This window comes from Bombina bombina, chromosome 5, assembly GCF_027579735.1.
Source record: "Bombina bombina isolate aBomBom1 chromosome 5, aBomBom1.pri, whole genome shotgun sequence".
Taxonomy (NCBI): Eukaryota; Metazoa; Chordata; class Amphibia; order Anura; family Bombinatoridae; genus Bombina; species Bombina bombina.
Window position 1 is genome coordinate 471,735,715 of NC_069503.1, and position 23,854 is coordinate 471,759,568.

General features: G+C 38.6%; 1 protein-coding gene across 1 annotated transcript in view; it reads right to left on the reverse strand.

Moving 5' to 3' along the window:
• The window catches only part of SLC12A7 (solute carrier family 12 member 7), a 468,927-nt gene that overhangs the window by 127,775 nt on the left and 317,298 nt on the right, over positions 1–23,854 (reverse strand). Inside the window, exons 18-19 of the mRNA XM_053714358.1 lie at positions 21,497–21,692; positions 5,152–5,321 (exon numbers count right to left, since the gene is read on the reverse strand). Coding sequence (XP_053570333.1) covers positions 5,152–5,321; positions 21,497–21,692 — 366 coding nt within the window. The remainder of the gene's footprint in view (positions 1–5,151; positions 5,322–21,496; positions 21,693–23,854) is intronic.

Sequence of the window (23,854 nt, forward strand, 5' to 3'; positions counted from 1 at the left end):
AATTAGTGGTAGAGCATTCGCTTTGCTTGCGAGAGGTAGCGGTACCCGCATTCTCCAGAATCTTTTGGTTTTCTCAGGAGCTTTTGTCTCGGGGCACATGCTTCCGGAGACTTTCCCGAGTTATAGTCACCACAGTCGCTAGCCTGGTGGGTTGGTGACTTTGGGCTTGGGAGGAGCCTGCTATCCCTATAACCATCTTGGAGTGGAGAGCGATCTACTTTGCTTGTTGGCTTGGCCTCAGTTGTCTTAACCGAGTTTTCAGGTTCTAGTTGAATACTTTCATCTCAGTGGTTTAAAATTAACCACCTGAGAGGAACCTGGAGTTCCTTTGCCATGATTGGCGTGGATTGTTTGGTGGGCGGACGCTCACATTCATTGTTTTTTCCACTATTCACATTTCAAGAGTGAATACCGGGAGCTCACTTTTTGAGCATTAAGATTTGTCATTCTGGGGAGGGGGCGCTTCTCCCGGGGGTGTTCTCCAGGTTAACCCTCAAATGGGGGGTGCTGGAGTTGGAGATGGAAGTACATCATGCTTCCAAGTTATGTTTAGGGTCAAGAGATCAGCAGGCTGCTCTGCTAAATACCATGGTGGTTCTTTGGGGTTTCAGTCTGATTGCTCTCCTTCCATGAGTCATTGCTTGTATCAAATGGGAGTGAGCATAGGTATTCTAATAATCCTGCATAGTCTCACATGATCTGGTATTCAGACTTACCCGGTATGACAGGATGCCACTCCTCACAGAGGCCCTTCTAATTCAGGGTCCAGTCTTTCATCCAACTTTCGTTTTCTCTGAAGCTTTATGCCTGGAGATTGAATGCTTAATTCTGCCTAAGCGTGTTTTTTTCTGAATCGGTCTTTGAGACCATGATTCAGGCTCGCAAGCCTGTCACTGGTAACTTTTACCATAAGGTATAGCGTAAATTCCCTGATTGGTGTGAATCCCAGGACTACTCTTGGAAGTAGGGTCAGGATTCCTAGGGGTTTTGCCCTTTCTCCAGGAAGGTCTGGAGGATGGTTTGTCAGTCTGTTCTCTGAAGGGTCCGATTTCTGCGTTATCCTTATTTACATAAGTGTCTGGCGGATGTGCCAGATGTGTAATCTTTTTGTCAGACCCTGGTTAGTATCAGGCCTGTTTTTAAGTCTGTTGCTCCTCTTGGAGTTTTAACCTTGGTTTTAAGGTTTTGCAGCAGGCTCAGTTTGAGCCATAGCATTCCATAGATTTTAAATTTTTATCTTGAAAGTTTTCTTTTTTTGCTATATCTTCTTCTCTGAGAGTTTGGGTACTCCCGGCTTTACAGTGTAATTCGCTTCATCTTAACGGATAAGGCGGTTATTTATCCTACGTGGGAATTTGTTGTTCCCTCTCTGTGTTCTCATTCTTATCTTGTGAAGAACGTGTGTGCACAATTTGGATGTTGTGCGTGCTTAATATTTTTATGTTTTCGTTTGCTTTCTCTGTAACAGAAAGCTACTGCTACTTCTCTTTTCTCTGGTTGAGAAGTTTTATTAGTTTGCTTTTTAGACTGCTGGGCTGCAGTCTCCCGAGAGAGTAAAATGGCTCATTACACAAAGGCTGTCTCTTTTTCTTGGGCTTTCAAAAATGAAGTTTTTGTTTCGGATGAGGCTTTTGGGAGAAAGGTTATTCAAGCAGTGGTGCTTCATCTGTGTCCTCTAGCTTGGGTATTGGTTTCCAACAGTAATTGATGAAGCTGTGAACCAGATCTTAGGAAAGAAAAGAGAATGTATGCTTACCTGATAAATTCATTTCTTTCCGGATATGGTGAGTCCACGGCCCACAGTTATTTTTTTGACTACACCTCAGGCACCTTTACACCTTTGTGTTACTTCTTTTTTCTCCTTTACCTTCAGTCGAATGACTGGGGTTTGTGGGAAGGGAAGTGATACTTAACAGTTTAACTGTGGTGCTCTTTGCCTCCTCCTGCTGGCCAGGAGTGTATTCCCAACAGTAATTGATGAAGCCGTGGACTCACCATATCTGGAAAGAAACTTTTTTATCAGGTAGGCATAAATTATCTCATTTCCCCTGTCTGTTCTCCTACACTGGACACTGCCTGCCTCTATCACCTAAGCCCCCCTCATGATTTTTACGACACCCCCATCCTCTCCCTGCACTCAAACCTCTAACACTTTCTGTTTTTTTTAGCCATCCTGTGTTTTAAGCTATAATCTGTAAATTTAATTGAATTGGTCAGTATTGCTTCCGACTTGAGAAAGGAAGGAATTCTTCCGAAAGCTTGTCAACTTATAAATTTATAGTTATTCTAATAAAAAAAGTATCATTGCTTAATGTAATACTCTTGTGTGTGTGTGTATATATATATATATATATATATATATATATATAATATATATATATATATATATATATATATATATATATACACACACACACACACATGCATACACACCCCTGTACTGAATTATAAACATTCAGTACATGCAAATTCCATACCAAAATGAAGGCATTTCACTGAATTAAATTACCCACTAGGGGTCTCCCATGAGCCAGGTATTAAGATTGTAAAAAAATAGAATAATGTCTCAGGCTCAGGAAGCAAAAAACTCAGAAATATTAGTGCACTAAAACATTACATTCTAAACATGTCTACACTGCTAGACTCACTTTTAAAATTGTATTAAAGGGAGAGTCTACTATAGAATTGTTATTGTTTTTGAAATCCCTTTATTACCCATTCCTCAGTTTTGCACAACCAACACAGTTATATTAATGTACTTTTTACCTCTGTGATTACCTTGTATCTAGGAACCTTCTTCCAGCCCCCTGATCACATGACTGTGACTGTTTACTATCTATTGTCTTGCAGTTAGCATTGTGTTGGGCTAAATCTTAAATAACTCCCTGTGTCTGTACACAGTGTTATCTATATGGCCCACGTGGCCTTTGTGTTGAAAAGGAATTTAAAAAGCATGTGATAAGAGGCAGCCCTCAAGGGTTTAGAAGTTAGCATATGAGTCTGCCTAGGTTTAGTTTAAACTAAGAATACCAAGAGAAAAAAAGCAAATTTGATGATAAAAGTAAATTGGAAAGTTGATTAAAATTACATGCCCTATCCGAATAATGAAAGTTTAACTTTGACTAGACTGTCCCTTTAAGTGAAATGAATTAGTATGCAGGGGCTGCAGAGTTAAAAAAATATTTTAATGCATTTTGATGTAAAAAAAAAAAAAAAAAAAACCCACTACTTTAAGACTGTGCCAATCTTGGAGCATACACAACTGCTGATTGATGTGTACACTCTGCACAAACACTTGGTTGATAGACAAGTGAGTACATAGTACATATGCACCAATCAGGAGTTGCCTAGGCTTTGAGACGGGCACCATAAAAATAAAGATGGTGCTGATGTTTAAAAAAAATAATCTAAATAAGACTTTTAATGTAGTTTGCAATATGCATTCATCCAAACAGTAACCTGGGAATATATATGCTTAGTATTAGATGTGCATCTCTAAGTTTGTTTACTAAATGGATGCTGAACATCGCAGCTCTTTTAGTGCCGAATATATACGTAAAAAAAAGTGCAACAAAGAACTGTAGTGTGTAAAATAAGTCACACAGTTCTTTATTTAAAAATTAAAAAGTTATCTTGTGTCTTATAAATTCAATGATAGAAAAATTATTATGAATCAACATCCAAAAATATTAATAATCAAAACACACGATGGAGATACATTTTATATTACATAAACTTTAAAGGGACAGTCAAAATTGGAATCCACATGGATGCATTTCAGTTTTGAATAGAAGTATTTTTGTAATATACATCTATCAGCAAAAATGCTTCAAATAAAAGATATAACTGTTTCAAAAGTGTATTCAAACTCTTCCTGACGTTAGGATGTTCCATGTCGTCCTAACTGCGCTGGGCTTTAGCGCCGTTAGGACAGCATGCTCCTTGCCATTTGGCTGTACTAAAGCCAACAGTGCTTCCTGAATGGGATCGCGGCCTGGAGGGCGTGCCTAACGCCATAGGAATGCCCCCCAGACCCAATTCCATCATTGAAATACCGCAATCTCATGCACAATCACGTGATTTCAATTTGTTTACATAGGAACGTTGTTCCAATGTAGAGAAATTAGACCCGTCATGAATGGGTTAAGTATGCACCAGCATTTTAAACACAGCACTTGCTCAGAGAGCCTAAGGTGCTCGTACCGTCTGGTAATGACTCAGTTTGTTAATTGCTGAGATGACATAAGCCCTACTGATGCTCTGAGCAGCTGCAGTATTTTAAATGATAGTGCACTGAGAATATATATGCTTCACATGCACTATCAGTAAAAATATTAATAAAACAGTGATAATTTTTACTAGAAGCATTTTTGCCATTACATGTATGCTGTAAATATGTTTCTATTCAAAGATGTAATTGATCATCTATGTGCAGTTACATGTTGATCATAATATCCCTTCAACAATATCTATTTAAAACAACTCTTAGAAAGTAACAGTTTAACCTACAAATAGAGATATGGGGGTTTTTTTTGGGGTTTTTTTTAAAAGTTGTTTTTATTCGTATTTTGAAGAAAGAATAATATAACTATTGGGGACTCGCAGGACCCCTTTACAACGATAAAATCCAATAAAGTATCGGACCTTCTGGTCCTATGGAACATACTTTGTACATTGAAAAAAAGAAATTTGAAGTTGATCTCACCATGTGCAGAGTTAGAATGTAAACTATATTATGTGGAGATGAGAGAGCACCTCAAGTTAAATGTATTAAGTGCAGTGATATGTTTTAATTATATAAAACCTTACTAAATGCCTTTAGAAACACTAATCATAATTTACCCTAGAAATGTAAAGAACAACAAGGTAACAGCTGATCCTTTTTTTATTATGTCAATATTAAAATCCTCTTCCCTGGGAAATTGAAACATAAAACTGTCTACACACTGTCTGCGTAACCAGATCAGAATGTGTCAGTATACTTTTCCTATCTTACAGGATAGAACAATTTGCATGTTTTACTTTTATTGAAGATTAAGACACATATTAGTTACAGATGAATGATAATAATATCAAATCCCTTACATATACACATATATATATTTTTATTTATTATGTTCACTACAGAATACATTTTTTAAATTGACGCACCTTATGTTGGCGCAGTAGGAAAGGTAATAACATTAACATCCCACCATCATGAACAATCCACCAGACATCAATATTCCCTTCACCGAATCGTTCTTGATTGGAAGGAAATAAGTCAATGTTCTTGGCTACTAACAAAGCTTGCTGTGCGGTTGTTGCATCTCGCACTGTATCTGTGGTAAATTAAATAGAAAGTAATGACATGATATTCTATATACTCAGACCTGGAAAAGTAGTTTCAATTTTTGCCTTGAAAAAAAGCTTATGAATCAATATACTAAATTGCTATTCCTTGACCTATGAATAAATAAAATACAACAATATTCCTACTTACAAATAATCAATGTCTTCACAGTTTGGATTGGTGGCTATAGATACTTATTGCATCCTAAAAACAGAACTCAAAAGAATTCAGGGTTTCTCTTCTTCCTGTTTCAGAATTTGGTAACTGGTATGAATGGAAGACGTCATTCAGCTTCCTATAAGTTCTGCATATGCTAAGGTTTTTCCAAGATCGTATTTGTATGGATTTAGCAATTCTTTCTCTAAAAGTGCAGATTATTTCCATGGATATGGCTCATAGTGATTCTCAAATTTATCCCAAACAACAAACATAAAACTGTATGTATACTAGGGTTGTAGGTGACGCAAAACGAGCCAGTTATTAAACGCAATGCACAGGAAAGTGATCAGCAGAGGTGAAAATAATCATAAAGATGCGTTAAAACATAACCTGTTTGCTCCTGGCGATTACTGACAGATTGGCTGAGAGTATAAACACCTGGGAGCAAAGAGAAAATTCCATTGTGACCTGGGAGATCTAAAACAGGCTACAGGGAGCCCTTACATTAACAATCAGCTGTACGTAGAGGGATGCAAATTTTGTCAGTCATACATGGGGGGGGGGGAAAAAATTCAGCACCACTTCTACTTTCCAATTCGAAGTGGGTTGGCACAGAACCGAAGCTGGTAGGAAAGAGGAAGTATATAGGAAGGGAGAAACATCCTTAAAGGGAAACTAAACCCACATTTTTTCTTTCATGTTTCGGATAGAGCATGCAATTTTAAGCAAATTTCTCATTTATTCCAATTATCAATTTTTCTTCATTCTCTTGCTATCTTTATTTGAAAATGCAGTAAAGTAAGGTTAGAAGCCGGCCCATTTTTGGTTCAACACATGGGTACAGCTTGCTGATTGGTTTGCTACATTTATACACCAATCAGCAAGCACTACCCTGGTTCTGAACCAAAAATGGTCCGGCTCTTAAGCTTACATATTTCCTTTTCAAATAAAGATAGCATGAGAATGAAGAAAAACTGATAATAGGAGTAAATTAGAAAGTTGCTTAAAATTGCATGCTCTATATGAATCATGAAATAACAAATGTAGGTTTAGTATCCCTTTAAGACATTTTGGTCTATCTACCTACTCCAAGATATAAGGTTACATATCCACTTATTCAGAAATCTGTAGACTACAAAACAAATCTATATATTTTTTAGCAACAGATCACATGATGAGTTTAAACATTCATATGTGCTTAAAAATAATAGTTATGATACTTTTTTCTTCTTTTTGCTCCTACATCCTTGTATTATTTTTATACTACTTGAGATTGTCTATGTCATTGATATTAAATCTGTACACTTGTGACAATTACGACACACCTGAACAACATTAATGTATACCTTCATTGCTGATGACCTCAATGTAATTGATAGAAAGGTCAAAAACATAATTTATGCTTACCTGATAAATTTATTTCTCTTGTGGTGTATCCAGTCCACGGATCATCCATTACTTGTGGGATATTCTCCTTCCCAACAGGAAGCTGCAAGAGGATCACCCACAGCAGAGCTGTCTATATAGCTCCTCCCCTAACTGCCACTACCAGTCATTCGACCGAAGACAAGCAAGAGAAAGGAGAAACTATAGGGTGCAGTCAGTGGTGACTGTAGTTTAAAAATAAAAAACCCCTGCCTTAAAATGACAGGGCGGGCCGTGGACTGGATACACCACAAGAGAAATAAATTTATCAGGTAAGCATAAATTATGCTTTCTCTTGTAAGGTGTATCCAGTCCACGGATCATCCATTACTTGTGGGATACCAATACCAAAGCTATAGGACACGGATGAAGGGAGGGACAAGGCAGGTGCTTAAACGGAAGGCACCACTGCCTGCAAGACCTTTCTCCCAAAAATAGCCTCAGAAGAAGCAAAAATATCAAATTTATAGAACTTTGAAAAAGTATGAAGCGAAGACCAAGTCGCCGCCTTACAAATCTGTTCAACAGAAGCCTCATTTTTAAAAGCCCATGTGGAAGCTACCGCTCTAGTAGAATGAGCTGTAATCCTTTCAGGAGGCTGCTGGCCAGCAGTCTCATAAGCTAAGCGTATTATACTCCTTAGCCAAAAAGAAAGAGAGGTTGCCGAAGCCTTTTGACCTCTCCTCTGTCCAGAGTAGACAACAAACAATGCAGATGTTTGACTAAAATCTTTAGTAGCTTGTAAATAAAACTTTAAAGCACGAACCACGTCAAGATTGTATAAAAGACGTTCCTTCTTTGAAGAAGGATTAGGACACAGTGACGGTACAAACAATCTCCTGATTGATATTTTTATTAGATACCACCTTAGGTAAAAAAAACAGGTTTGGTACGTAACACTACCTTATCTGCATAAAAAAATGAGATAAGGGGAATCACATTGTAAAGCAGATAACTCCGAAACTCTTCGAGCCGAGGAGATAGTACTAAAAACAGAACCTTCCAGGTTAAGAGCTTAATATCTATGGAATGCAAAGGTTCAAACGGAACCCCTTGAAGAACCTTAAGAACTAAATTTAAACTCCAAGGCGGAGCAACAGGTTTAAACACAGGCTTGATTCTGACTAAAGCCTGACAAAACGCCTGCACGTCTGGAACCTCAGCCAGACGTTTGTGCAAAAGAATAGACAGAGCAGAAATCTGTCCTTTTAAAGGAACTAGCTGACAAACCCTTCTCCAATCCTTCTTGGAGAAAAGATAATATCCTAGGAATCCTGACTTTACTCCATGAGTAACCCTTGGATTCACACCAATTAAGATATTTACACCATATCTTATGATAGATTTTCCTGGTGACAGGCTTTCGCTCCTGTATTAAGGTATCAATGACCGACTCGGAGAAACCACGCTTTGATAAAATCAAGCGTTCAATCTCCAAGCAGTCAGCCGCAGAGAAATTAGATTTGGATGGTTGAAAGGACCCTGAAGTAGAAGGTCCTGCCTCAGAGGCAGAGTCCATGGTGGAAAGGATGACATGTCCACCAGATCTGCATACCAAGTCCTGCGTGGCCACGCAGGTGCTACCAAAATTACCGATGCTCTCACCCGTTTGATCTTGGCAATCAGACGAGGGAGCAGAGGAAACGGTGGAAACACATAAGCCAGGTTGAAGGACCAAGGCGCTGCTAGAGCATCTATCAGCGCTGCCTTGGGATCCCTGGATCCATAACAAGGAAGATTGTCATTCTGGCGAGAAGCCATGAGATCCAGTTCTGGTTTGCCCCAACGTTGAATCAACTGTGCAAACACCTCCGGATGGAGCTCCCACTCCCCCGGATGAAAAGTCTGACGACTTAGAAAATCTGCCTCCCAGTTCTCTACACCTGTGATATGGATAGCTGATAGATGGCAAGAGTGAATCTCTGCCCATTGAATTATCTTTGAAACCTGAAGAGCATTGAATATCGCTCCTTAGTTCTAGAAATGTTTATTGGAAGGAGTGCCTCCTCCTGAGTCCACGACCCCTGAGCCTTCAGAGAGTTCCAGACTGCACCCCAACCCAAAAGGCTGGCATCTGTTGTTACTATTGTCCAATCTGGCCTGCGGAAGGTCATACCTTTGGACAGATGGACCCGAGATAGCCACCAGAGAAGAGAATCCCTGGTCTCTTGATCCAGATTTAGTAGAGGGGACAAATCTGTGTAATCCCCATTCCACTGACTGAGCATGCAGAGTTGCAGCGGTCTGAGATGTAGGCGGGCAAATGGAACTATGTCCATTGCCGCTACCATTAAGCCGATTACTTCCATACACTGAGCCACCGAAGGGCGAGAAGTATAATAAAGAACACGACAGGAATTTAGAAGTTTTGACAACCTGTCCTCTGTCAGGTAAATCCTCATTTCTACAGAATCTATCAGAGTTCCCCGGAAGGAAACTCTTGTGAGAGGGGATAGAGAACTCTTCTTTTCGTTCACTTTCCACCCATGAAACTTCCGGAATGCCAGAACAATGTCCCTATGGGACTTGGCAATTTGGAAATTCGACGCCTGTATCAGAATGTCGTCTAAGTAAGGGGCTACTGCTATGCCCCGCGGCCTTAGGACCGCCAGAAGTGACCCCAGAACCTTCGTAAAGATTCTTGGTGCCGTAGCTAACCCAAAGGGAAGAGCCACAAACTGGTAATGTCTGTCTAGGAAGGCAAACCTTGTGTATCGGAATGTGAAGATAAGCATCCTTTAAGTCCACGGTAGTCATGTATTGACCCTCCTGGATCATAGGTAGGATGGTTCGAATAGTCTCCATCTTGAAAGATGAGACCCTGAGAAATTTGTTTACGATCTTGAGATCTAAGATTGGTCTGAAGGTTACCTCTTTCTTGGGAACCACAAAGAGATTTGAATAGAAGCCTTGCCCCTGTTCCTCCTTTGGAACTGGGTGGATCACTCCCATAACTAGGAGGTCTTGAACACAATGTAAAAATGCCTCTCTCTTTATCTGGTCTGCAGATAATTGTGAGAAATGAAATCTTCCTTTTGGGGAAGAAGCTTTGAAGTCCAGAAGATATCCCTGGGACACAATTTCCAACGCCCAGGGATCCTGGACATCTCTTGCCCAAGCCTGGGTGAAGAGAGAAAGTCTGCCCCCTACTAGATCCGTTACCGGGTCGGGGGCTGATCATTCATGCTGTCTTAGAGGCAGCAGCAGGCTTCTTGGTCTGCTTACCTTTGTTCCAGGCCTGGTTAGGTCTCCAGACCGGCTTGGACTGGGCAAAATTTCCCTCTTGTTTTGCATTAGAGGGAGTTGATGCCGCGCTCGTCTTAAAGTTTCGAAAGGCACGAAAATTAGTTTGTTTGGTCCTTAATTTGTTAGACCTATCCTGAGGAAGGGCATGACCTTTTCCTCCAGTAATATCAGAAATGATCTCCCTTCAGTCCAGGCCCGAATAGGGTCTGTCCCCTTGAAGGGAATGTTGAGAAGCTTAGACTTTGAAGTAACGTCAGCTGACCAGGATTTAAGCCATAGCGCCCTACGCGCCTGTATAGCAAAACCTGAGTTCTTAGCCGTTAGTTTGGTTAAATGAACAACGGCGTCATAAACAAACCCAGAGCTGTCTCGCTTTCCTTGTAACCCTGGTAGTTTGGACAATACCGCTGTAAGGGTATGATCCATAACTGCCGCCATGTCTTGTAAAGTAAACGCCATGGGCGCGCTAGATTACTTGGCGCCACTTGAGCGGGAGTCCCTTGAGCGGGAGTCAAAGGTTCTGACACGTGGGGCGAGTTAGTCGGCATAACTTCCCCCTTGTCAATTTCCTCTGGTGATAAATCTTTTAAAGACAGAATATGATCTTTATAACTTAAAGTAAAATCAGTACATTTGATACACATTCTAAGAGGGGGTTCCACAATGGCTTCTAAACATAATGAACAAGGAGTTTCCTCTATGTCAGACATGTTTAAACAGACTAGCAATGAGACCAGCAAGCTTGGAAAACACTTTGATAAATGTAAACAAGCAAAAAATAAAAACGGTACTGTGCCTTTAAGAGAAACAAATTTTGTCAGAAATTGAAAAAACAGTGATAAAAAGCAGTAAATCTTACGAAATTTTTACAGTGTGTATAATAGACTAACAGAGCATTGCACCCACTTGCAAATGGATGATTAACCCCTTAGTTTCAAAATGGATAAAAAAAAACTATATAAACGTTTTTTAACAGTCACAACAAACTGCCACAGCTCTGCTGTGGCCCCTACCTGCCCATACAAACGACTTTTGAAGGCACAAAAACCCTTTGTAGAGGTCCTAAGTGTTCAGGGGACTCCTTCAGGGAAGCTGGAAGTCTCAAGCTGCAAAAACTACTGCACGATTTAGGCCTGAAATTAGGCCCCTCCCAACCTGTACTCACAGTGAGAGGGCCATAAAAAACTATCCCTAGGCAAAATCTAGCCAGCCATGTGGAAAAAACTGGGCCCCAATAAAGTTTTATCACCAATATGTAGAAAAAAACGTTTAAACACTTCCAGGAAACGTTATCTTACTTTCAGTAATGTGAGAAAGTAATAAGAATATTACCTTTTACAGCAAGCATGATACTAGTCGTTATTAAATCACTGTAATCAGGCTTACCTTACATAAATCCGGTATTAACAGCATTTTCTAGCATATTCATTTCTCTACAAAAATGTAAACTGCACATACCTCATAGCAGGAGACCCTGCACGTCATTCCCCCAGCTGAAGTTACCTCATCTCTTCAGTTATGTGTGAGAACAGCAATGGATCTTAGTTACAACCTGCTAAGATCATCAAAAACCACAGGCAGACTCTTCTTCAACTTTCTGCCTGAGACTAAAACAGTACAACTCCGGTACCATTTGAAAATAACAAACTTTTGATTGAAGATAAACTAAATAAACACCACATCTCTCTAGCTACTTTCTTTTTTGTCGAGAGCTGCAAGAGAATGACTGGTAGTGGCAGTTAGGGGAGGAGCTATATAGACAGCTCTGCTGTGGGTGATCCTCTTGCAGCTTCCTGTTGGGAAGGAGAATATCCCACAAGTAATGGATGATCCGTGGACTGGATACACCATACAAGAGAAAATGAAATGTGCATGGATGCATTTCACTTTCAAATAGAAGCATTCTTGCATTTTACTTCCATTAGCAAAAATGCTTTTTGTAAAAGTTATTTGTTTTTTTTCTACGGCATACACACATATTCTGTGAGGGCCGTGCACCAGTATTCAAACACTAATCCTGCTCAGAGAGCTGGCAGTGGTATGTATTGCTTATATGAACTTGTGTCACTGCAGAGGCCCTGACAGCATATGTGTGTATGCCGCAGAAAAACAGTAATATTTATTACTAAAAGCATTTTTGCTAATCAAAGTATATTGCAAAAATGCTTCTATTTCAAAGTGAAATGCACCCACGCACATTCCAATGTTTACCTTTCTATCCCTTTAATAAACATACGGCTAGATTACGAGTTGTGCGTTAGGCTGAAAAAGCAGCGTTAACAGGTCCTAACACTGCTTTTTCACTACCGCTGCTATTACGAGTCTTGCAGGTTTAGGGGCACTGCACAATTCTTTGGCCTTACCGCAAAACGACTTACGTAAAATTCGTAAACCCTTTTTTCTATGAGACTTCCATAGCGCTGGTATTACGAGTCTGTCCTGGGAGGCCAAAAAGTGAGCGGTACACCCTCTACCTCCAAGATCCGTAACGCATATTAAGGTCAGTAGTTAAGAGTTTTATGGTACAACGCTGTAGCATAAAACTCATAACTAAAGTGCTAAAAAGTACACTAACACCAATAAACTACCTATTAACACCTAAACCGAGGCCCTCCCGCATCGCAAAGACTAAAATAAAAATTTTGACCCCTAATCTGCCGCTCCGGACATCGCCGCCACTAAATCCAATCAGCCAATAGGATTGGCTGATTGGAACAGACAAAATAATGTGAGCTCAATCCTATTGGCTGATTGGATCAGCCAATAGGATTGAACTTCAATCCTATCGGCTGATTGCATCAGCCAATAGGATTTTTTCTACCTTAATTCCGATTGGCTGATAGAATTCTATCAGCCAATCGGAATCTAAGGGATGCCATCTTGGATGACCTCACTTAAAGGAACCTTCATTCAGTAAGAAGACTCTGGATGAAGAGAATGCTCCGCATCGGATGTCTTGAAGATGGACCCGCTACGTGTCGGATGGATGAAGATAGAAGATGCCATCTGGGATGATGACTTCTGTCTGTCTGGAGGACCACTTCGCCCAGCTTGGATGAAGACTTCTCCCGGCTTCGTTGATGACTTCGGCCCGGTTGGATGAAGACTTCTGCCGCTTCCTTGAGGATGGATGTCCAGTCTTCCAAACAGTAAGTCGATCTTCAGGGGGTTAATGTTAGGTTTTTTTAAGGGTGTATTGGGTGGGTTTTATTTTTAGGTTAGGGCTTTGGGCCCTCAAAAGAGCTAACTGCCCTTTTAAGGCAATGCCGATCCAAATGCCCTTTTCAGGGCAATGGGGAGCTTAGGTTTTTTTAGTTAGTATTTTATTTGGGGGGTTGGTTGTGTGGGTGGTGGGTTTTACTGTTGGGGGGGTGTTTGTATTTTTTTTTTTTTTTACAGGAAAAAGAACTGATTTTTTGGGGGCAATGTCCCGCAAAAGGCCATTTTAAGCGCTATCGGTAGTTTAGTGTAGGCTATGTTTTGTTTTGTTTTTTTGTGGGGCTTTTTTTTATTTTGATAGGGCTATTAGATTAGGTGTAATTAGTTTAAAGATCTGTAATTTGTTTTTTATTTTCTGTAATTTAGTGTTTGTTTGTCTTTGTGATTTAGCTAATTTAATTTATTTAATTGTATTTAATTTAGTTAATTTATTTAATTGTAGTGTAGTGGTTAGGTGTTAGTGTAACTTAGGTTAGGTTTTATTTTACAGGTACTTTTGTATTTATTTTAACTAGGTAGTTATTAAATATTTAATAACTATTTAATAACTATTCTACCTAGTTAAAATAAATATAAACTTGCCTGTAAAATAAAAATAAACCCTAAGCTAGCTACAATGTAATTATTAGTTATATTGCAGCTAGCTTAGGGTTTATTTTACAGGTCATTATTAGTTTTAAATAGGAATTATTTAGGTATAATATTATTTTTTATTTATATTTATTGTAATTATATTTAAGTTAGGGGGTGTTAGGGTTAGACTTAGGTTTAGGGGTTAATACATTTAGTAAAGTGGCTGCGACGTTGGGGGCGGCAGATTAGGGGTTAATAATTGTAGGTAGGTGGTGGCGATGTTAGGGAAGGCAGATTAGGGGTTAATAATATTTAACTAATGTTTGCGAGGCGGGAGTGCAGAGGTTTAGGGGTTAATATGTGTATTATAGTGGCGGTGATGTCGGAGCGGTAGTTTAGGGGTTTAAAAATTTTTTATGTAGGTGGCGACGATGTCGGGGGCGGCAGATTAGGGGTTAATAAGTGTAAGATTATGGGTGTTTAGACTTGGGGTTCATGTTAGGGTGTTAGGTGTAAACATAAATTTTATTTCCCATAGGAATCAATGGGGCTGCGTTACTGAGTTTTACTCTGCTTTTTTGCAGGTTTTAGACTTTTCCTCAGCCGGCTCTCCCTGTTGATTCCTATGGGGAAATCGTGCACCAGCACGTACGTCCAGCTCACCGTTGACTTAAGCAGCGCTGGTATTGAAGTGCAGTAAGGAGCACAATTTTGCTCAACGCTCACTTCTTGCCTTTTAACGGCGGGTTTGTAAAAATCTGTAATACCAGCGCTGTGTAGGTAAGTGAGCGGTGAGAAAAAAACATAATTTATGTAAGAACTTACCTGATAAATTCATTTCTTTCATATTAGCAAGAGTCCATGAGCTAGTGACGTATGGGATATACATTCCTACCAGGAGGGGCAAAGTTTCCCAAACCTCAAAATGCCTATAAATACACCCCTCACCACACCCACAATTCAGTTTAACGAATAGCCATGAAGTGGGGTGATAAAAAAGTGCGAAAGCATATAAAATAAGGAATTGGAATAATTGTGCTTTATACAAAAATCATAACCACCACAAAAAAAGGGCGGGCCTCATGGACTCTTGCTAATATGAAAGAAATGAATTTATCAGGTAAGTTCTTACATAAATTATGTTTTCTTTCATGTAATTAGCAAGCAGTCCATGAGCTAGTGACGTATGGGATAATGATTACCCAAGATGTGGATCTTTCCACGCAAGAGTCACTAGAGAGGGAGGGATAAAATAAAGACAGCCAATTCCTGCTGAAAATAATCCACACCCAAAATAAAGTTTAATGAAAAACATAAGCAGAAGATTCAAACTGAAATCGCTGCCTGAAGTACTTTTCTACCAAAAACTGCTTCAGAAGAAGAAAATACATCAAAATGGTAGAATTTAGTAAAAGTATGCAAAGAGGGCCAGGTTGCTGCTTTGCAAATCTGATCAATCGAAGCTTCATTCCTAAACGCCCAGGAAGTAGAAACTGACCTAGTAGAATGAGCTGTAATCCTTTGAGGCGGAGTTTTACCCGACTCAACATAGGCAAGATGAATTAAAGATTTCAACCAAGATGCCAAAGAAATGGTAGAAGCTTTCTGGCCTTTTCTAGAACCGGAAAAGATAACAAATAAACTAGAAGTCTTTCGGAAAGACTTAGTAGCTTCAACATAATATTTCAAAGCTCTAACAACATCCAAAGAATGTAACGATTTTCTCCTTAGAATTCTTAGGATTAGGACATAATGAAGGAACCACAATTTCTCTACTAATGTTGTTGGAATTCACAACTTTAGGTAAAATTCAAAAGAAGTTCGCAACACTGCCTATCCTGATGAAAAATCAGAAAAGGAGACTCACAAGAAAGGGCAGATAATTCAGAAACTCTTCTGGCAGAAGAGATTGCCAAAAGGAACAAAACTTTCCAAGAAAGTAATTTAATGTCCAATGAATGCATAGGTTCAAACGGGGGAGCTGAAGAGCCCCTAGAACCAAATTCAAACCTCCAAGGAGGAGAAATTGACTTAATGACAGGTTTTATACGAACCAAAGCTTGTACAAAACAATGAATATCAGGAAGATTAGCAATCTTTCTGTGAAAAAGAACAGAAAGAGCAGAGATTTGTCTTTTCAAGGAACTTGCGGACAAACTTTATCTAAACCATCCTGAAGAAACTGTAAAATTCTTGGAATTCTAAAAGAATGCCAAGAAAAATGATGAGAAAGACACCAAGAAATATAAGTCTTCCAGACTCTATAATATATCTCTCTGGATACAGATTTACGAGCCTGTAACATAGTATTAATCACAGAGTCAGAGAAACCTCTTTGACTAAGAATCAAGCGTTCAATCTCCATACCTTTAAATTTAAGGATTTGAGATCCTGATGGAAAAAAGGACCTTGCGACAGAAGGTCTGGTCGTAGCGGAAGAGTCCACGGATGGCAAGAGGCCATCCGGACAAGATCCGCATACCAAAACCTGTGAGGCCATGCCGGAGCTACTAGCAGAACAAACGAGCATTCCTTCAGAATCTTGGAGATTACTCTTGGAAGAAGAACTAGAGGCGGAAAGATATAAGCAGGATGATACTTCCAAGGAAACCAGAATTCGAGATACTTCTTTCATAGCCAGAGGACTGTGAGTCCCTCCTTGATGATTGATGTATGCCACAGTTGTGACATTGTCTGTCTGAAAACAAATGAACGATTCTCTCTTCAGAAGAGGCCAAGACTGAAGAGCTCTGAAAATTGCACGGAGTTCCAAAATATTGATCGTAATCTCACCTCCTGAGATTCCCAAACTCCTTGTGCCGTCAGAGATCCCCACACAGCTCCCCAACCTGTGAGACTTGCATCTGTTGAAATTACAGTCCAGGTCGGAAGCACAAAAGAAGCCCCCTGAATTAAACGATGGTGATCTGTCCACCACGTTAGAGAGTATCGTACAATCGGTTTTAAAGATATTAATTGAGATATCTTTGTGTAATCCCTGCACCATTGATTCAGCATACAGAGCTGAAGAGGTCGCATGTGAAAACGAGCAAGGGGGATCGCGTCCGATGCAGCAGTCATAAGACCTAGAATTTCCATGCATAAGGCTACCGAAGGGAATGATTGTGACTGAAGGTTTCGACAAGCTGAAATCAATTTTAGACGTCTCTTGTCTGTTAAAGACAGAGTCATGGACACTGAATCTATCTGGAAACCCAGAAAGGTTACCCTTGTCTGAGGAATCAATGAACTTTTTGGTAAATTGATCCTCCAACCATGATCTTGAAGAAACAACACAAGTCGATTCGTATGAGATTCTGCTAAATGTAAAGACTGAGCAAGTACCAAGATATCGTCCAAATAAGGAAATACCACAATACCCTGTTCTCTGATTACAGACAGAAGGGCACCGAGAACCTTTGTAAAAATTCTTGGAGCTGTAGCTAGGCCAAACGGCAGAGCCACAAACTGGTAATGCTTGTCCAGAAAAGAGAATCTCAGGAACTGATAATGATCTGGATGAATCGGAATATGCAGATAAGCATCCTGTAAATCTATTGTGGACATATAATGCCCTTGCTGAACAAAAGGCAAGATAGTCCTTACAGTTACCATTTTGAACGTTGGTATCCTTACATAACGATTCAATATTTTTAGATCCAGAACTGGTCTGAAGGAATTCTCCTTCTTTGGTACAATGAAGAGATTTGAATAAAACCCCATCCCCTGTTCCAGAACTGGAACTGGCATAATTACTCCAGCCAACTTTAGATCTGAAACACAATTCAGAAATGCTTGAGCTTTCACTGGATTTACTGGGACACGGGAAAGAAAAAATCTCTTTGCAGGAGGTCTCATCTTGAAACCAATTCTGTACCCTTCTGAATCCAAAGATTGTGAACAGAATTGATCCAAATTTCTTTGAAAAAACGTAACCTGCCCCCTACCAGCTGAGCTGGAATGAGGGCCGCACCTTCATGTGGACTTAGAAGCAGGCTTTGCCTTTCTAGAAGGCTTGGATTTATTCCAGACTGGAGATGGTTTCCAAACTGAAACTGCTCCTGAGGATGAAGGATCAGGCTTTTGTTCTTTGTTGAAACGAAAGGAACGAAAACGATTATTAGCCCTGTTTTTACCCTTAGATTTTTTTATCCTGTGGTAAAAAAGTTCCTTTCCCACCAGTAACAGTTGAGATAATGGAATCCAACTGAGAACCAAATAATTTGTTACCCTGGAAAGAAATGGAAAGTAGAGTTGATTTAGAAGCCATATCAGCATTCCAAGTTTTAAGCCATAAAGCTCTTCTAGCTAAAATAGCTAGAGACATAAACCTGACATCAACTCTGATAATATCAAAAATGGCATCACAGATAAAATTATTAGCATGCTGAAGAAGAATAATAATATTATGAGAATCATGATCTGTTACTTGTTGTGCTAAAGTCTCCAACCAAAAAGTTGAAGCTGCAGCAACATCAGCCAAAGATATAGCAGGTCTAAGAAGATTACCTGAACACAGATAAGCTTTTCTTAAAAGGATTCAATTTTCCTATCTAAAGGATCTTTAAACGAAGTACCATCTGACGTAGGAATAGTAGTACGTTTAGCAAGGGTAGAAATAGCCCCATCAACTTTAGGGATTTTGTCCCAAAATTCTAATCTGTCAGACGGCACAGGATATAATTGCTTTAAAACGTTTTAGAAGGAGTAAATGAATTACCCAATTTATCCCATTCTCTGGAAATTACTTCAGAAATAGCATTAGGAACAGGAAAAACTTCTGGAATAACCACAGGAGATTTAAACACCTTATCTAAACGTTTAGAATTAGTATCAAAAGGACCAGAATCCTCTATTTCTAAAGCAATTAGTACTTCTTTAAGTAAGAACGAATAAATTCCATTTTAAATAAATATGAAGATTTATCAGCATCAATCTCTGAGACAGAATCCTCTGAACCAGAAGAGTCATCAGAATCAGAATGATGATGTTCATTTAAAAATTCATCTGTAGAGAGAGAAGTTTTAAAAGATTTTTTATGTTTACTAGAAGTTGAAATAACAGACATAGCCTTCTTGATGGATTCAGAAACAAAATCTCTTATGTTATCAGGAACATTCTGCACCTTAGATGTTGAGGGAACTGCAACAGGCAATGGTACATTACTAAAGGAAATATTATCTGCTTTAAACAAGTTTGTCATGACAATTAATACAAACAACAGCCGGAGGAATAGCTACCAAAAGTTTACAGCAGATACACTTAGCTTTGGTAGTTCCAGCACTAGACAGCGATTTTCCTGAAGTATCTTCTGACTCAGATGCAACGTGAGACATCTTGCAATATGTAAGAGAAAAAAACAACATATAAAGCAAAATTGATCAAATTCCTTAAATGACAGTTTCAGGAATGGGAAAAAAATGCCAATAAACAAGCTTCTAGTAACCAGAAGCAAAGAAAAAAAATGAGACTGAAATAATGTGGAGACAAAAGCGACGCCCATATTTTTTGGCGCCAAATAATACGCCCACATTGTTTGGCGCCTAAATGCTTTTTGGCGTAAAAAATGACGCCACATCCGGAACGCCGACATTTTTGGCGCAAAAGGACGTCAAAAAATGACGCAACTTCCGGCGACACGTATGACGCCGGAAACAGAAAAGATTTTTTGCGCCAAAAAAGTCCGCGCCAAGAATGACGCAATAAAATGAAGCATTTTCAGCCCCCGCGAGCCTAACAGCCCACAGGAAAAAAAGTCAAATTTTTAAGGTAAGAAAAAATGATTGATTAAACGCATTATCCCAAATATGAAACTGACTGTCTGAAAATAAGGAATGTTGAACATTCTGAGTCAAGGCAAATAAATGTTTGAATACATATATTTAGAACTTTATAAATAAAGTGCCCAACCATAGCTTAGAGTGTCACAGAAAATAAGATTTACTTACCCCAGGACACTCATCTACATGTTTGTAGAAAGCCAAACCAGTACTGAAACGAAAATCAGCAGAGGTAATGGTATATAAATAAGAGTATATCGTCGATCTGAAAAGGGAGGTAAGAGATGAATCTCTACGACCGATAACAGAGAACCTATGAAATAGACCCCGTAGAAGGAGATCACTGCATTCAAATAGGCAATACTCTCCTCACATCCCTCTGACATTCACTGCACGCTGAGAGGAAAACCGGGCTCCAACTTGCTGCGGAGCGCATATCAACGTAGAATCTAGCACAAACTTACTTCACCACCTCCATAGGAGGCAAAGTTTGTAAAACTGAATTGTGGGTGTGGTGAGGGGTGTATTTATAGGCATTTTGAGGTTTGGGAAACTTTGCCCCTCCTGGTAGGAATGTATATCCCATACGTCACTAGCTCATGGACTCTTGCTAATTACATGAAAGAAAACTGCTCGTTAGCACCGCACAGCCTCTAACGCAAAACTTGTAATCTGGACGATAGTTATTGAAATATATATATAACGTTTTAACACAAAAATCTAGTAGAATTGTAATAAAACTGAATATGTTGTGTAAATAAGAGTAGACTAAGTAAAAGCAGTGGTTTCCTAAAATTTTTCTTTATATAGAAATATATGGAGACAAGTGTAGATATTTGGAGAGTTAAAATGAGTTATAATGAGTGCAGTGTTAGTTGTTTTATAGGGTTTTAAGGGATCTTAGAGGCTCAAACTATGGGAAAGTTAAATGATTTAAGAGTGACTTAAATCAAAAGATCCAAGCCAATGCTACTCATTGAAAGTGGAATTTGAGTAATTTATAGTGCATGACATACTGTAGGTGCAGAGTATGAGGACTTATACTAGATCGAGAGCATTATGTTCCAACAGAACATACAAATAATTTAGTTTACTGATAGTGTCACAAGAAAGCATTGGGGCTACATCAAGTGAACAACATTTCATAAAAAAACAAGAAATAATTTATACAGATGGCAAATGGTGTATAAATCAGACCGAAAATGGCTGGAACTACTGTTAAATGGGGAAGTTATAAAACAATTAAAAATAGCAAATTAGCACCTATTGTTAAATTATTTAATTTTTTTAATTAGCATTGCATTGTTTTGTTGTATTAAATAAATGAAAGATGTTTGGGGCATTCTGCAGATGTATATTTTTAAATACATGATCACTGATGTCAGCTTTTGTTTTGTCTTAAAGGGACATGAAACCCATTGTTTTTCTTTCATTATTTAGAATGAGCATGTAATTTTAAACAACTTTCTAATTTATTTCTATTATATAACTTGCTTCATTCTCTTGATATACTTTGCGGAAAAGCATATCTAGATAGGCTTAGTAGCTGCTGATTGGTTGCTGCACATAGATGCCTTGTGTGATTGGCTCACCATGTGCATTGCTATTTCTTCAACAAAGGATATCTAAATTGGAATGTTGTTTAAAATTGTATTCTCTAATTGAATCATAAAATAAATTGTTTGGGTGTAATGCCCCTTTAAGCATCAATATTAAATAAAGGTATTAAAAAAAAAAAAACAGAAAAAACAACAATACCTACCAACAAAGTTTTTCCAGTTGTATGGATTATTTGGCTGCTTCCAAGAGTTGGGCCAGGCCATTAAGACCGTGTTATGCTTCATTCCACCTAGACCAGCTGACTGTATCAAGTGTGACATTCCATCTCGTATGCTTGATGAAACAACTAGCTGACAAAATCCCTTTGTCTTCTCAGCAGTCATCAAAGCTTTAATATTCTGATAATGAAAGGAACATATTGAGCTTGTCACAGCAGAAAGGGATAATATATTAACTCTAATTATAGATACTAGAGTTTAAAATAAAAGGGCACCATCACAAACTAAATAACAGACACTCACCCAGAACAAATACATTCTCATTAAAGGGTATGGAACACAAAATTTCCCTTTCAAGATTTGGATAGAGCATTCAACTTTCAACTGTGTATAAGGCATATACTTTAAAACCATCAGCCACACAAGCACGAGGAACGTAATTGTATCACACTCTATTCGCCCACATGGTCTTAATTTTGAATATCTGCATATGCAAGATTGTGTAATATGGCACAGCAGCAGCAAATAACAAACTGGTTTACTGGTACTATAAGGGTATCAAACACATTTACAGTAACAAAAATAACCCCCAATAGTAACTTGTTTTAAAGGAAAAAAAAGGCTTTCTCTATTGTAAATATATATAAAATTCAGGAATTTCATATAAAATTAAACATTGTCTAGATTTTATATAGATGCACTTTTCCTTTAAAAAACAAACAAAAAAACATAATTTATGTAAGAACTTACCTGATAAATTCATTTCTTTCATATTAGCAAGAGTCCATGAGCTAAGTGACGTATGGATATACATTCCTACCAGGAGGGGCAAAGTTTTCCAAACCTTAAAATTGCCTATAAATACACCCCTCACCACACCCACAATTCAGTTTAACGAATAGCCAAGAAGTGGGGTGATAAAAAAGTGCGAAAGCATATAAAATAAGGAATTGGAATAATTGTGCTTTATACAAAAAAATCATAACCACCACAAAAAGGGTGGGCCTCATGGACTCTTGCTAATATGAAAGAAATGAATTTATCAGGTAAGTTCTTACATAAATTATGTTTTCTTTCATGTAATTAGCAAGAGTCCATGAGCTAGTGACGTATGGGATAATGATTACCCAAGATGTGGATCTTTCCACACAAGAGTCACTAGAGAGGGAGGGATAAAATAAAGACAGCCAATTCCTGCTGAAAATAATCCACACCCAAAATAAAGTTTAATAAAAAACATAAGCAGAAGATTCAGACTGAAACCGCTGCCTGAAGTACTTTTCTACCAAAAATTGCTTCAGAAGAAGAAAATACATCAAAAAGGTAGAATTGAAAAAGTATGCAAAGAGGACCAAGTTGCTGCTTTGCAAATCTGATCAACCGAAGCTTCATTCCTAAACACCCAGGAAGTAGAAACTGACCTGGTAGAATGAGCTGTAATCCTCTGAGGCGGAGTTTTACCTGACTCAACATAGGCAAGATGAATTAAAGATTTCAACCAAGATGCCAAAGAAATGGCAGAAGCTTTCTGGCCTTTTCTAGAACCGGAAAAGATAACAAATAGACTAGAAGTCTTTCGGAAAGACTTAGTAGCTTCAACATAATATTTCAAAGCTCTAACAACATGCAAAGAATGCAATGCTTTCTCCTTAGAATTCTTAAGATTAGGACATAATGAAGGAACCACAATTTCTCTACTAATGTTGTTGGAAATCACAACTTTAGGAAAAAATTCAAAAGAAGTTCGCAACACCGCCTTATCCTGATGAAAAATCAGAAAAGGAGACTCACAAGAAAAGAGCAGATAATTCAGAAACTCTTCTGGCAGAAGAGATGGCCAAAAGGAACAAAACTTCCCAAGAAAGTAATTTAATGACCAATGAATGCATAGGTTCAAAGGGAGGAGCTTGAAGAGCTCCCAGAACCAAAATCAAACTCCAAGGAGGAGAAATTGACTTAATGACAGGTTTTATACGAACCAAAAGCTTGTACAAAACAATGAATATCAGGAAGAATAGCAATCTTTCTGTGAAAAAGAACAGAAAGAGCAGAGATTTGTCCTTTCAAGGAACTTGCAGACAAACCCTTATCTAAACCATCCTGAAGAAACTGAAAAAAATTCTCGGCATTCTATAAGAATGCCAAGAAAAATGATGAGAAAGACACCAAAAAATATAAGTCTTCCAGACTCTATAATATATCTCTCTAGATACAGATTTACGAGCCTGTAACATAGTATTAATCACAGAGTCAGAGAAATCTCTTTGACCAAGAATCAAGCGTTCAATCTCCATACCTATAAATTTAAGAATTTCAGATCCTGATGGAAAAAAAGGACCTTG